Below are 15,520 nucleotides of genomic sequence, written 5' to 3'. Positions count from 1 at the left end.
CTAATGTTTCCCTTTATTATAATAATTTACATTTTAACAGTATTCCAACTCTTAGGGTAAATATTTTTCCATAATTTTTTTTTTTAGCTTTTCATTTTGAGCTTATTGTAGATTCACACTGTAGTATATACCCTTTACCCAGTTCACCCCAGTGGTAACATCTTGTATAACTATAGTATAATAGCACAACTTAGAAATTGACATTGATACAATTTATCAATCTTATTTAGATTCTGCTACTTTTACATGCCCTCATTTGTGTGTGTGTTTTAATTCACTAACGTGTAGATCCCTGGATTACCAAGGGTCCCTAATGCTAAGTCCCCAACCACCTTCCTCCCACCCCAACCCCTCCAGCTCCTGGCCACCCATAATCTGTTCTCCAGCTCTATAATTTTGTCATTTTAAGAATGTTATGTATGTGGAATCACATAGGGTATACTTTTTGGGTTGGCTTTTTTTTCCAACTCAGCATAATTCCCTTGTAGTCCATCCAGGTTGTTGCATATTTTAATACTTCTTTCCTTTTTATTGCTGAGTAGTACATGTGGTACAAGGATGTACAGCAGTTTTGTTTCGTTTCGTTTTTTTTAACAGTTCACTCACTGAAGGATATTTGGGTTGTTTCTGTTTTTGGCGCTGTTATGAATGAAGCTGCTGTGAACATTTGATTACAGGTTTATTCATAACATTTTATTTATTCAAATTATAGGCCATAGAAATGAGGGTAAATGTATCATATCAGTTGGACATTTCCTAGAGGTGAAATTTGAGATATAGGGCAGAAGTATAACTAAAAAATTCTCCAGGGCCTTTATTTTTCCATAATAACTGGATTTCCTGGCATTAAATCCTTACCTCTTGGGCAGTAAGAAAAGGTGACTTCCCCATTAGTATCTGTATGACTTTTAATTTCATCCCTAGTCAGCACCAGGGAGGGGGAGATTGTGGAGAAATGTATAGGTCTGTTTTCTAAAACTCTTACTTAGCTAAATAATGTTGTTCAGACAGATAATAAAAAATCCTGTTCTTAGAAGTGACAAATTTATTAATGTTTCTATACAAATTATATGGAAAGATTTTCTAAATGTATAACTTATTAGAATCCATAAACTACCAAAGACAGTCAATGTTTAATTTTTCAGAAATTAGTTAACTAATAACCATTTATTGGGGATTAACTATGCCCCAAATAAAAGAAATTCTTAAGTAGATATAGAATTTTTAAACTTTCTAGGCACTATTTTTAAAAGTGAATATAATATCCACAAGTGGGAAAATTGTAGAATAGTAAAAAAATTGGTTTAGGAATCTGAAAATGTAAACACAGAAGTTTTTCCCCCCTTTTAATAATCACATTGCAGAAAATAGCATAGTGAAAATAGAGAACCAAATAGTTTAGTGTTGCTAAATAGACTTATTCTTTTTTACTTAATGATTTTAATAGCTGTGTATTATTCTGTCTAGTGGTTACATCATATTTTACTTAAACTCGTCCCTATTTTAAGCATTTTATATTTCAATACATTGTTCAATATTCTTTGTGACTATGAGTTTCTCTATAGTTTGGATTATTTAGGTTAGAATCCAAGATGTGGGTTATTGATGAAAAAGAGTCCTGTTATATATCTCTAGCTTGCTTTCCAAAAGAATTGTGCTAATTTATAATACCTCCTGCAAAGCATGGCAGTGTAGTTTTACAACACTTTTATCAACACTGGGTATTATAATTTTTATAATTTTGCTAAGTAATTTTTTGGGTTTGGATTTATATTGCTAGTGGTGTTGGATATATTTTCATGTTTGTTTAATGGCTGTTTTTCTCCTTTTAATTATTGTTTCCGAGACTGAGGAATGTCACTCTTATTTTGTTTATATCCTTTCTTGCAGTCTCAATGCTCATCAGCCTGCTTTCTTAACAGTAATTACCCAAGTCCCATAGGCAGTGGTCTTCTATTTTGTATTGGACTCAATTAAAATTAAAAATACATGTAACACATGTAATACATATCTTGAGCTAAAAACAGTACTGCCTTATGTTAAGTACTTTTTTGTAAGCAATTGTGTTCCTAGTCCCGGACTTCCTGACACAATCTGCTTTAATCCCAGAAGATTTGAGCCTACATAAGCACTATTGCTGTTATCAAAATACATAGGCTATGCCCGAACATAAACCTTCATTTATAGTGAACTTCTAATTATATGCTTGCCCATGCTATTGGGAAGTAACTCACTTTAGGTGGAGAAAATTTCATTCTATTTGGCTGTCATACAATAGACTAAGAGCAATAATGTTGCAAATACTCTTTTGTGACCTAAGGGTGCAAGTGAGGGAAATACACTTTTCAAACTAATGGGACCTGGCTCATTGTTTAGAGGCCAGGCTCAAGTAACTTAATAGTGTAGCATTAGATTCATAAAGAAACTTAGATTAACTGCTTTTGAAACGATAAAATGTATAAATAAAATACTGAGAATTTTTTTCTTTTTCAGGTTTACAAGTAAAAGTAACCAAACTGAAAAAGGAACGAATTTTGTAAGTATCAGCATATATAACACTGATGTCCTGTTTATAAAGTAATTGATATTGATGTCCTATTTGAATTCAGTGTTTTATTTATAAGGAAGTTAGCTTTACTTAGTGTGGACCTTGTGTAGTTGACAGCGAGTTATTCAAAATTCTAAAGGAAAAAGAATAATTTTGAGTATAATCTTAGTTAATATTTGCATATATTTATATTTTAACATAATTTTAATATGTGTATAATCTTTTTCCTTAAAATATTTATTAAGATGGAAACTGATCTATAAATCATTTTGATCTGTTAATGGCATTTTTTTCTCAGCTATGATTGATACCTGGAATTTAAGATACTACAAGATGGGGAGCAGAATAAGTCTGGGATTTCTAACTCATATAAGAAATGGGAACTAAATGGGTATTCTGAGACCCCTTTTAACTAATTTGAAATTACCAGCAGTTCCCCTGAATTGTTTTGGTTATTAAGCCCAGAATCAGATCTGATTTTCTAAGTCAGGAACAAATTTTACTCGTGGTTCTTTAGACCTTCCGCATTCAGGAATCTGAAACAGATGGCATAATAGAATGTTATTACTCATAACAAAAATTAATATCATTGTGACTAATAATAATTGCATTTGATTTACAGTATATACCAATAGGTCTCAGTTCCTTCATATTCTAAAGCTTCCAAGACTAACCAGAAGCTGGAGTTACCAACCACTCATCAAAACACACCTCACTATTTTTGCTATTATAATCTGAAAATAGAAATTGTGAAGTTTTCCATTACGCCTGTAAAGTCATGTTTGGAAGATGACCTAGATACAGAAATGAGAAATCATAAATTTTTAAAACAGTTTTTTTGAAGAATAATTTTATGATTCTTAATTACTGACACTTTTAAATGCTTTGCATGTTGAAAATGTACCTGTTCCTACCTTAAAGGTGTCATTTTAAACATTTAAATTTAGGATGTATATCTTATTAGTTTATCATTTTCTTACTGTGAGACCAAGAAAACACCAGAAGGGACTTTTATGGTAAAGAAGATGTATCCTTTCACATAGAAGGCCCAAAGTACGGAGATTCTAGGACTGGTTATCACTTACTTCTATCTTTCTTCTCTGCCATCTTTAGAGTTCAGACTTGCCCTGTTAGTCTTGATTCACTTCAGTATGTCAAGCTGGCCATCATCATTCTAGTTATCACTTGCACAGCATCTTTGTGTCCTTTTATTTTTACTAATTATAAAGGTTTGTCAGAAGCAGCCCCCAGCAGACTTCCTCTAACTCATTGACAATGTTCATTCCTAAATAATAACTGGCAAAGAGAATTGAATTCACATGATTGGCTTATACTAATTCTGACACTACTTTATATGTATTCTAGGATTAAGTGAACAAGTAAATATATTGTTGATAAGGAGGCTTTTCCTCAGTGGTGAAATTGTTTTTGAGTGGTTTGAGATTAAAAATTATGAAATACACTTATTCTATTGTTTTCATCTTCACCTTTGCTTATAGCCCAGCTAGTGATGGTGGCTACAAGCATTGTTAATCAGAAGATGAGTATGTACTATCAGTGACTTGGTATGCTGATTTAACACATACTACACTAAATAGCTAATTACTGTTTGTTGGAGTTATTCTACAAGTCTCCTCTTTTATATATAATAATACTGTATAGGAATTCTTGTTCCCTCTTACCATTATAATACCCAAAGTATAATATTTTGGAGTTGATCAGTAGTTAGACAGTGAGCTCTTTATATTGTACCTTGGTTCAGTGTTGGAAGTAAATGACCTTGTAAATCCTAGATTAACAACCATTGATTAGAATGACATCCTTTAGAATCAAAGTGTTGGTCAGTTTTTAGAAACATTGTGTTTGCTATTTGATTTTATATTTTAAACTGCATTCACTAAATGTTTTTGAAGGAATTTAGTTTTATTAAAAATGGATCCTTCTTGTAGACCTAGTAATTTTATTTTCTAAAATGTTACTATTTTAAATGATAGATTTATAGCTGTAGAATAGTATTTCCTCTTAGCTAGAATCAGAATCATTTTCCTGCAGATTGAATGATTAGGCATAGTTAGAAATGATCTAGGGCCTTCCTGGTGATCCAGTGGTTAAGAATCTGCCTTCCAATGTGGGGGACGCAGGTTCGATCCCTGGTCAGGGAACTAAGATCCCACATGCCGCGGGGCAACTAAGCTCGCGCACCACAGCTACTAAGCCCACACACCACAACAAGAGAGCCCACGTGCCACAACTAAGACCTGATGCAGCCAAAAACAATAAAAATAAATAAAAAATTTTTTAAAAGATCTAGATTTGCTTATAACAAATGTACTTTTTTTAAACTGAGACTTTTTATACAAAATGTATTTCTCCATACCTCTAACCAAACAACCACATGAAAAACCTTTAATTTGTAAATGACTGTTGAATGTTACTTTATCAAAAATCACCTAAAACATTTCTGAATCTTAAGGAGTGGAAACACAGCTGGTTGTTCAGTAGGTGATAATAATGGTTTACTTCACTGTATAGTTCTCAGTCATTTGATCCTCTTAGCAACCTTTTAATATATATTGTAATTACTCTGTACCTGCCTACCTTAGGTAGCTTGGGGTTACACATTTTGGAAGCATGGGTAAGTAACTAAATCCCCTGAGTAATCAGAGAATTAAAGGGATGCTTTATTTTGTAGAAGGATAGGTCATTGCATTGTGGGACCAAGAACTCAGATTTGCCTGTATGACCATAACTCTCCTTTCCAAGTATATTTTATGATAGACAGTCAGGGTACAGTAATAGGATGTCTGGTCTCCATATTGTTAGAACAGCTTTATTTGTGAGGTATCTTAGTCCTAGGGATTCCCACCTGGAAGAAGCAATTAGAAAAGAAATCAGCAACTGCACTATATTTGTCTGTCACTTAATTGCTTCAGACTTGTGTTTTGATGATCGTTGTCTCTGCACGTGACTAATGCTCCTCTCTTACACGGATTCATTTACAAAATTACACGTGTATCAATAGAAATGTTGACTTGAATACTCCCAAAATAGGATCAGTGAAAACCTAGTGCTGCTTCTGAATTAAATACATTTTCTAGAAGTATTAGAAAATTTTTTTATTATTAGCTTCAGCTATCTATTACTTCCAAAATTTCATATATATATATACATATGCTACCAGAACAATATTTGTTGTATAGCAGGAGGCCATTCTTAGATGTATTGGCTTTTCATTCAATATCAAATATTCAATCAGTATATAAGAAGTACCCTCGTATTGGTATCTGACATTTTGACTTAGTTGTTTTGCTCGTCTGTTTTGTTGCCAGTGATATTACATTCTACGTTTTAGCAATTTTGACACAGTCATTTGGACATCTCCTTTTTCTGGCAGACTGGTTTGTCTCCTTTATTTGATTTGATATTTCAGACCCTTGAGAGGGCTGGGAGAAGATATTTGAACCATGGTATTATCCTATATTTTCAGATTCCAGATGACACAGAGAATCCTGATTCAATTTGTAATGGGTTTTCATAGAATTAAAATATATGCATACTTTATATATGTGATTGTTTGAAGTATAATGATGGAGAGGTAAAATATGGCACAACCTTGGAAAGTAACCAGGTAGTTTACTAGAAGAAAATTTTAGGTGTCTTTCTTTTTTCCTGACTAAAATCAAAATGGTAAATACTTAAATAGAACTTACTGTGTGCCAGCACTGTTCTGTATGCTGTATAGTCATTAGTACTTAGTCCTTGCAAATGTCTCATGAAGTAGATACTACTAATGTATCCACATTTTTGGGGGCACAGAGAGTTTAGGTTACTTGCACCAGCTCACACAGCTGGTACGTGACAGCTGAGATTCAAACCTAGGCTTCAGGATGTAGGGTTTGTGTACTTCTACTTCACAGTAAACCCTGGCTTAAAAGTAATACCAGGTAAAAGTTTAAGCAACACAAAAATTAGTAAAATAGAAAGTACAAATCCCTCATAATTGGAATAGGAATGATATGAGTGGAGTTACCTATTTACATTATTGAATGTAGATAAAATAATTAAAAAAACAGTAAGTGTACATTTTAATAGCAATTTTGACAATGTTGAGTCAGTGGTGGCATCAGAATTTACTCCTTCATCTGTGTTCCAGCATTGTATAATGAATACCTGGTGCTTACGAAGATACTTCTGTAGAACATAAAAATACTGCAGAGCAAATTCTAGTATAATTTGAACTCTGATTAACAAGATATTCAAACCTCACCTTCTAAGTTGTTTGTTTTGATACAACGAATTCATAATATGTAAGTGGTGAGATCATGCTTTGGAGTTCTTAATGACAGAATAGTCTTGTTAGAGTATTTTTCCATTAAAAAAAAAATGACTTATTTCTTGACTTTTAGAGATGCACAGAGACTAGAAGAATTCTTCACCAAAAATCAACAGCTGAGAGAGCAACAGAAAGTTCTTCATGAAACCATTAAAGTTTTAGAAGATCGGTGAGTCTGGTTCTTGGGTCTTCTTGTGTAAGAGGTGATTTCCCTCTTAATAGAGAGTATACATTGGTTTTCATTTGTAATCAGTTCTGAGACTTAAAGTGATCTTTTTTCCAACTCTATGTCAACTTTGGATAAATACTTTATGAAATTAAAACAAACTTACAGGTTTGTTTTTTCATTAATTACAGCAATCACATCAATTTACCCTTTAAATGATGTTTCTTTATCTGGTATTTGTTGTAGGACAAGCTCAAGAGTAGCAGTGTTCTAATGCATTTGATGCTTTCATTCCATTTTTACTTCTAAATAGGTGGAAACTGCTTCACAATTCTGTTCCTGTCTTTTTTTTTAGTTTATTTATTTTATTTGTTTATTTTGGGCTGTGTTGGGTCTTTGTTGCTGCGCGCAGGCTTTCTCTAGTTGCGGCGAGCAGGGGCTACTGTTAGTTGCGGTGCACAGGCTTCTCGTTGCAGTGGCTTCTCTTGTGGCAGAGCACGGGCTCTAGGCACGCGGGCTTCAGTAGTTGCAGCACGCGGACTCAGTATTCGTGGCTCACGGGCCCTAGGGCGTAGGCTTAGCTGCTCTGCGGCATGTGGGATCTTCCCGGACCAGGGCTCGAACCCGCATCCCCTGCATTGGCAGGCGGATTCTTAACCACTACACCACTAGGGAAGCCCTATTCCTGTCTTATTTTCTTACTCCTGCCATTCTCTTTTCTTCCTTGCATATTTCTCCACTTTCAGGCATTCTAGGGATTCTTTTTACTGAGTATTCCCAAGATAATGCCTATTACTTCACCTCATGTGCAGACTTTTTTCTTTCCCACTCCTTTGAGGTTAACACTCTACATTAGAAAAGGCTTTCAGATTTTGCTGTTTTCCCTTGTCTGAACTGTAAGTGCTATTTAGGAACTTGAACTCTTTATAGCAAACTATGTTTCTTGCTTTTTTAATTTATAGTTAATATTTTTCCATTATTTTCATTTTTGTATATGTTACAGGAAGGCTGGTGGTTTGAATTCACCACTGTGTCTTAGTGGTGGAATAATCTAATATTCTACATGATGCAAACTAAAGTTGAGTACTCTTTCTTCCATGACTGCTATCTCAGTGGATGCACATTTACTGGAATAGGCAGCCTGTTGTGGGAAAAGGCTCCATATGCTTTGGAATCATAGATATGAAACTGAATTCCAACTTCACACTATCTCCTTAATTGAATTCAACAATTAATAGTTGAGTACTTAATATGTTCCAGGTGTTGTTCTAGGGGCTAGGAATACTATCCTTAGTATGTCATGGAGCTGATACTTAATTTTCAAAGATTGGGAGTGGGCCTGCAAATAAGACGATTTCAGATTACAAGAGCTGAAGAAGAAATAAAAATGAATTATGTAATTGAGTGACTACAAGCATTGGGAAATGAAGGGCTACTGATGGATGTCAGGGATGACCTTTCTGAGGAGGTGCCATTAGGACTGAGACCTGAGTGATACAGAAAAGAGCTGTCACTTGAAGAACTGAAGATAAGAAGAGGACAAGTGCAAAAGCCTATGGTGGAAATAGATTTTGAAATATTTGAGGAGTAGGACATCCACTGTGATTCTAAATGAGTAAGAGGATGAATGATAGATAATATTGGAAAAGTGGGAAGTAACTAAATTCTGTAGGGACATCAGAAAATTTGGATTTTAATTGCATTGGGAAGCCATTGGAGGGTTTAAGCAGGGGAATGCCAAAGGGATACGAGCAGGTACTGACAGCATCTGTTATATCCAAATGTAGATGTCGAGTAGGTAGTTGCATATGTGAGTCTGGAACTAACGGGAGAGGTTAGAGCTAGAGAAACAAATTTGAAAATGATCAACTGTATATAAACAGCATTTAAAATCTTGGGACTTGATAAGATCTCCTAAGGACATCTTTAAAAGTATAGGAAAAGAATAGAAGAGGGCTCAGGGCTGAATCCTTGGGCATACTAATTAAGGTTTAATGAAGAATAAGGACCAGCCAGCAAAAAAGATTGAGAAAGGAATTAGCAGAGTAGGAGAAAAGCCAAGAACATATGGCGTGACACTAACAATACCTTCTTCACAGGGCTGTTTTGAACGTTAAATGAGATAATGCAAGTAAAAATACATAATGGAAGCTTAAAAAGACTTACAATATCCCTCCTGTTTGGTGAATATGATTCCAACCTCTAGTGCTCTAGTCTGTACTCTACACACAGCCAGACTAGTCCCTCTCTCAAGCTGAGATATCTGGAAACTAGAAAGCCATCTGTCCGTCTCACTCTTCCCTAGTCCAGGATCAAAGAGGAAATCATCAATTACTCTTCCTGCAGTGTGGTGCAGCCTTTCCTTCTATTTTCTCTGGATATGTAGTACAGGATTGAGCAGGAAGGGTGGAGAGCATATCTTTCTCAGCCTTTAACTCTCCAGTGATTGAAGCACTTCCTTCTCTTACTTCACCATACTTTTTCTCTCATCTCTACTGCTCCACTACTTTCTACAAGCGATGAGGTTCTTCCTTCCATATAATAATGGTAGTAATGGCAAGAGATTAGGAACTTTCTTTCTGTTCAGTGATTTCCAAGGATAGAAAATTTTAAGTCTGAGTTCTCTAAGAAAGCAAACATCAAGATGACATTAGATATTCAAGAGATTTTGGGGGGAAACACACCTGTAAGGTAAATGAAGAAGGAGCTGGAGGTGACTGGGAGAGCTGTGAGATGTCCATGCATCTAACCCTTTTGTAAAAGAGAGAAAAAGGAAGGTCTTAGACTGCACTGCAGTTTTAAGAAAGCTTTGGCAAGGCCAATGGGGAGTTCTGGAGCCATGGTATCCCTGCTCTACTCATTCATTGGCTGGCTTCTCACTGTGGGATGCCTGGTATGTTCACCTGTCTGGCGGGTGAAGGATTTCAGAGCACAACAGCTGGAGCCGGTGATTTTACTTCCCACAATAGGAGATACGTTTTCATGGTTGCCACACTCAAAGACTGATTGTGTTTATTTCCAGCATCCTTTCGGTTTAGTTGATAATTAGCAAGTTATTTAGGACTCAGTACACTGAAAAAAAATCACAAGGTTTTCATTATGTTTTACACGAATTGGCTTAATACAGTTCGCTCTCCATTTCATCCCCAAGATATAGTGTTCTTCATCTTAGCGCTTGAAGACACTCCTTTCTAATATCTTCAGAACATTTCTTCATTTTATGATTTAAAGTTTTGGCTGTTCTTTTATTCTTTGCATCTTGTGCTTCTCTTCTTAAGTGAATTTTTCTTCTCCAGGCTCATTCTGAGAAGAAATGTTAGTGGATGTGTGCCCCTACCCTTCCCATTGAAGTATTTTCTAAATTACCATCCTTTATTCGGTTAATATATTTAATTGTTAAAATTATCATTTTTATTCTGCAGTTTTTAAAAAGTAGATTTTCTTTTTATCATCTATTTTCACTAATTTCAGGTGGATGTCACACTTCTGTGCTGTTTCTTACCCTAAATGTTCTCTTGCCTTTCATTCTGTTCACCTTTACATTTTTAGGTAGGTGGGCCTATAATTCATTACATGGTATTAATCTGGGGGTGGGACAAGGAGTGTAGCTCATTTCTTTATTTACATGCTTTTTCTTTCCTTTCTTTAAATCTGAAATTTCCTTCTGGGATTACTTTAAGATTTGTCCCTCATTTTATGAAGTTCATTTAATGAAACCAAGAACAATGTAGATCTAATCATTTTTTTAACGTAGGATCTGCTAGTTGTGAGGGCTCACGTTATACCCATCCTTCCAGCACTTAATCTTCACCTTAACACTGTGCGGTAGATGATAAATCTGTTTTACAAATGAGGAAACTATGCTGACAAAGAGTTAAGAAACTTCCCCAGGATCACATAATTAATGGATAATTAGGTTAAATTTGCCCCTCAAACTTCCCAATTTCTACTGTTTGACGATGCCTTGTCTGCGTGTTGTCTTAACTTTATAAACGTTTAAATGAATTACAACTTAACTGATTATCTCAAAGTATTTATGCTTGATATAAAGTTACCAAAACAAGTACTCTGTAATATTAAGTCTTCAACATTGCCTATTATCTAGTCTTGTTTTCTTGGAAGGTTGTTTTGCGTGTTTTTGGTTATTTTTCTTTTAAATTGCTACTAACTAAATCCTGCCTTTAAATGTCAAAGTAGGTAACATTTAGTAAAGTTCTGCCTTACTTAAAATTTTACTTTAATTTTGTCATATGTAAGAATGATAATCCTAGAGCAAGCTTTAAATATCTATAAAAATTAATGTTTTGCTGAGACATTTTAAAAGCAACATACATTTTGTTTAAATTTCTAAATGGTAATTCTGCAACTTGCTGTTTACCCTTCATAAGTTGAAGTGATTCTTATTTCTTATGCTCACATTATGAAAACATTAGGAGATGTTTAGATGAAAGGAATTATTCAGTAAAGATAAATTAGATAATAAAAAGTTCTAATTTAATGTGGCTTGTTTGTGTTTTACTAGTACTGTTATTACATTACTATTTACAGGAACCATTTGCAGGTTCCCTCAAGAAACTAAAGTATTTCCTTAATCTAAGGAACAGTCACTGTACTGGATAGAAGGCATTTAAAAAAGAAAAATCTGAACAAAGCAGTTAAACCATAGTTGTCTGATAGATTTTAATATTTTTAAAAGCATTTTTGTCAATATTAGGAAACTCATATTTCAACTGTTGTTAAAAGGGAAAATTGGTACTCATAATCAGAGGATTTGTGGTTCTTTATTTTTGAAATACTGACCAAATGTCTTCTTTTGTCTTGCTAACTCTTCTTACTTATGGATTTGAATTTAAATGTATTCTTCAGGAGACCTTCCCAGACTTCCTAGACTCGACTTAGTTGTGCTCTGTGGTTTCATAGTACCGTGTATTTCCACTTTAATGTTGTGAATCATACTTTATTGTAATTACTTTTTATTGTCTTTCTTTTTTTAGTATACTGTAAACTTTTAAAGAAGTGACATTATCTTGGCCACTGTTGTATTTTAGCACTTACAGTACTCACTGTAGGTGTTTAGTAAAATCCTTTTGAATGAAAATGAGTAAGTGTGAGGAAATCTTTTTAGGGTATAGCAAACAGTTGAGCATACTTGTTTATCTGGTAAGTTTTAACTGAAAACTGAAATCTTTTCTTTCTTCATATCTGTGAACAGGCTGGAATATAACTCAGAATGGATGATACTTTCAGCCCTTACAAGTAGAATTACTCTTCTTTCCCGTTTACCTGTTTATAGCTACTGAAATTGCATTCTCCTGTGAAATTGAGGTTGTTTTTTCTTTCTCTGACAGCAGCAGTTGAAGATAGGCAAGAGGAAAACAGTAGAATCCTGCTGATGGAATAGGAGCTAGCCTGTTTTTCTCACATTCATTTAAATTTAAGCTAGGATCAGTGAACAATCAAGAGTTGAGTCTTTTTCACAGGTATTATCAAGAGTGGCAGTTAACTGGAGAAAACTAGATGTAATAAACAAGTTAGGGAATACTGTTTCATTTTATAACTGTTTATACCAGTGGCATTTTTAAACTTGGAAACTAAGGGTTTCAAGAGGTTGTCTAACATGATATCTTGCGACATTTTAATATATCAGAGTTGATTTCTTGGAAACAATAAGGTGTTCAGTTTTCAATGACAAAGTGGTAGGGTGACATTTGAATACTTAATTAGGATTGATTAATGCTATTTAACTCCTTCAGTGTTTTTCAGTGACCTTTCAGTGTCAGTGCTCTTTTTGGCCTCTCTAGCTTAGTAGTTCTGTGTATAAGTTATTTACCACAATCAGGTCAACTATTTGAATGTTTATTGCATGAATCTCAAGCTATTAATTTGAATAGATCTTAAAAGAGAAATATAAAAGTGAAATGTGAAGTATTTTAAACCAATAGTTAAAATTGAGTTTCTTTTTATAACAGTTTAACAATGTCTTGGTTTTGGAATAGTTTAGAGAGAACTTTATTCTTATTTCCTTTGGAATTTTAAAGGCATAAATAGACTTTACTATTAGCTTTGGAAATGCTTGAAAGTCTGAAAACATTAAGTGTTACAGCAGAAAGATAAGAAGGTGTATGTCCTTAGTACCTCAGTTCTCAAAAAAATTTTATGTAGGGCTTCCCTGGTGGCGCAGTGGTTGAGAGTCCGCCTGCCAATGCAGGGGACACGGGTTTGTGCCCCGGTCCAGGAAGATCCCACATGCCGCAGAGCGGCTGGGCCCGTGAGCCATGGCCGCTGGGCCTGCGCGTCCGGAGCCTGTGCTCCGCAGCGGGAGAGGCCACAACAGTGAGAGGCCCGCGTACCGCAAAATTTAAAAAAAAAAAATTATGTAAAGTTTACTAGAATATATTTCTATTAAATTAAAATGCTATGACGGGGCTTCCCTGGTGGCGCAGTGGTTGAGAGTCCGCCTGCCAATGCAGGGGACACGGGTTTGTGCCCCGGTCCAGGAAGATCCCACATGCCGCAGAGCGGCTGGGCCCGTGAGCCATGGCCGCTGGGCCTGCACGTCCGGAGCCTGTGCTCCGCAATGGGAGAGGCCACAACAGTGAGAGGCCCATGTACCGCAAAAAAAAAAAAAAAAATGCTATGACGAAAAAGGAGTATAACGTACTATTTAGCTGATTTTACGCTTTTCCTTTTATAATTTTTATTCAAGTAATACATGTACATTATAAAGTTGTATAGTTATCATCAACCAATAGTTTCCTGTTCCACTCTTTCCCACCCATGCCTGTCCCAGGTTTTAGTTCTCCAAAGTTCTAAATGATGTATTTTCACTTCAACACTTGATTTATCAACTTGAGACAATAGTTGTTTACTTCTTGCTATGAAGAGGAATAATTTTTCCCTCCCTCACCTATTTTTGAAGTTATTTTAGTGCTGTTTTCTTTTTGGACCTTAATATATACATTTATGCAGATATACATATTTACATAAAGATATTTTAGAGAGAGAGGTCTGAACAGTCTCCCTGAACTCACCTCTGTATCACAGGAGGATACTGATGCTTTCACCCTTACCTGCATCACTCTTCCTCTCTTGCTACCTTCTGCCTTGTGTTAGCGGAACCAATAAATATTGACAAAGTTGATAGTTGTTATGTTCTTTTCTGTTACCAGATTTCAGTCCCTTGTATTTTGTTTACAAGTTGATTGTAGAAGTTGGAAAATAATGAACAATGTTTATTTATTGACTATTCACTGCTGAGCCAGGATTCATTTCCTTCTCTATAGATCCATTGTCATGACCCCTGTGCCACTCAAGGAGAGTGTTTCTAATGTCCAGGTCAAATAGATTCTTTTCTACTCTGTCCCAAATCAGTTGCTCAAGTCACCCTATAACTGTATTATGATAACGACGTACTTGTATAAGTTTGCTTTGTTGTTTTTATAATTTCTAACTACCTTTTTTCTTATTGAGATTAGAAGTGTTTTCCTCATCATGTCATTAATATTATTTAATGCCTGTTATTCTATTTGATTATAATCTTTTTTGTTCTTTTTCTTGCAGACATACTTCTTGGGCTGAAAAACTTTCTGTACTAATTTGGACCATTTACTTTCTAGGCTGTCCTACAACAGCAATTCTGGAATTTCTCTCACTGGATCCCTACATTAATTCCATTACTTCTTTCAACTCATGTTAGTCAACAAATATTTATGGAGCTCCTGTCTTGTGCCAGGCACTATTTTAGACCTTGAAGATATACTAGTATACATGGTTGGAAAAATGTGGACCTGTTTTTCCTTTTTTTTTTTCCTTTATAGCTCACCCACAAGTAACTGCTTAAAAATGCACAGGAAGTAAATTTTCAAAGAGTCTTGCATATCTGAGAAAATGTTTTTATTTTACTATTGCATTTAGATGGTATATTGACTGGATATAAAATTCTAGCTTGAAAATAGTTTTCCCTCAAAACTTTGAAGACATTTTCTCATTGCCTGTGAGCATCCAAAGCTGTCATTCTAATGTTCATTCCTTTATAGGCAATAGATTGTTTTCCCTTTCTGGAATGTAAGATCTTTTTATCCTAGTTCTGAATTTCATAATTGTGTGTGTGTGTGTGTGTGTGTGTGTGTGTGTGTGTGTGTGTGTGTGTGTTTCCTTCATTGTGCTGTCCAGTCATCCCGTTAACTTGAAGACTAGTATCTCTTAAGATACTATTTTTGTCTATTATTTCCTCTCTCCATTTTTATAGGTTCTTTCTTTCTGGAGCACTTCTTAGTCATAAACTGATCCTGTACAATCTTTTGTCTTGTTTTTGTTACTTGTTTTTTTCCATGTTCTGGGAGATTTCTTCTATTTTACTCTCCAACCCTATTATTGAAGCTATTTTGGTAATCACATGTTTAGTATCCAAGAACTTTTTATTGTTTGTTGATCATTTATATGTACGTGTGTGTACGTGTACCCTTTTCTTGTT

At 34.9% G+C, this 15,520-nt stretch overlaps 1 protein-coding gene across 4 annotated transcripts in view; it reads left to right on the top strand.

Moving 5' to 3' along the window:
• Positions 1-15,520, top strand: part of RBBP8 (RB binding protein 8, endonuclease) — a 97,980-nt gene that overhangs the window by 26,727 nt on the left and 55,733 nt on the right. For all 4 annotated transcript variants that reach the window (XM_024757912.1, XM_024757913.1, XM_024757911.1 and 1 more), the window contains 2 exons: positions 2,494-2,536; positions 6,955-7,050. In XM_024757912.1, the coding sequence (XP_024613680.1) occupies positions 2,494-2,536; positions 6,955-7,050 (139 nt within the window). The remainder of the gene's footprint in view (positions 1-2,493; positions 2,537-6,954; positions 7,051-15,520) is intronic.

Source organism: Neophocaena asiaeorientalis, unplaced genomic scaffold (genome assembly GCF_003031525.2).
Source record: "Neophocaena asiaeorientalis asiaeorientalis breed wild unplaced genomic scaffold, Neophocaena_asiaeorientalis_V1.1 scaffold142, whole genome shotgun sequence".
Lineage (NCBI taxonomy): Eukaryota > Metazoa > Chordata > Mammalia > Artiodactyla > Phocoenidae > Neophocaena > Neophocaena asiaeorientalis.
Note: the sequence above shows the minus strand (reverse complement) of the source record. Positions and strands in the feature narration are given on the sequence as shown.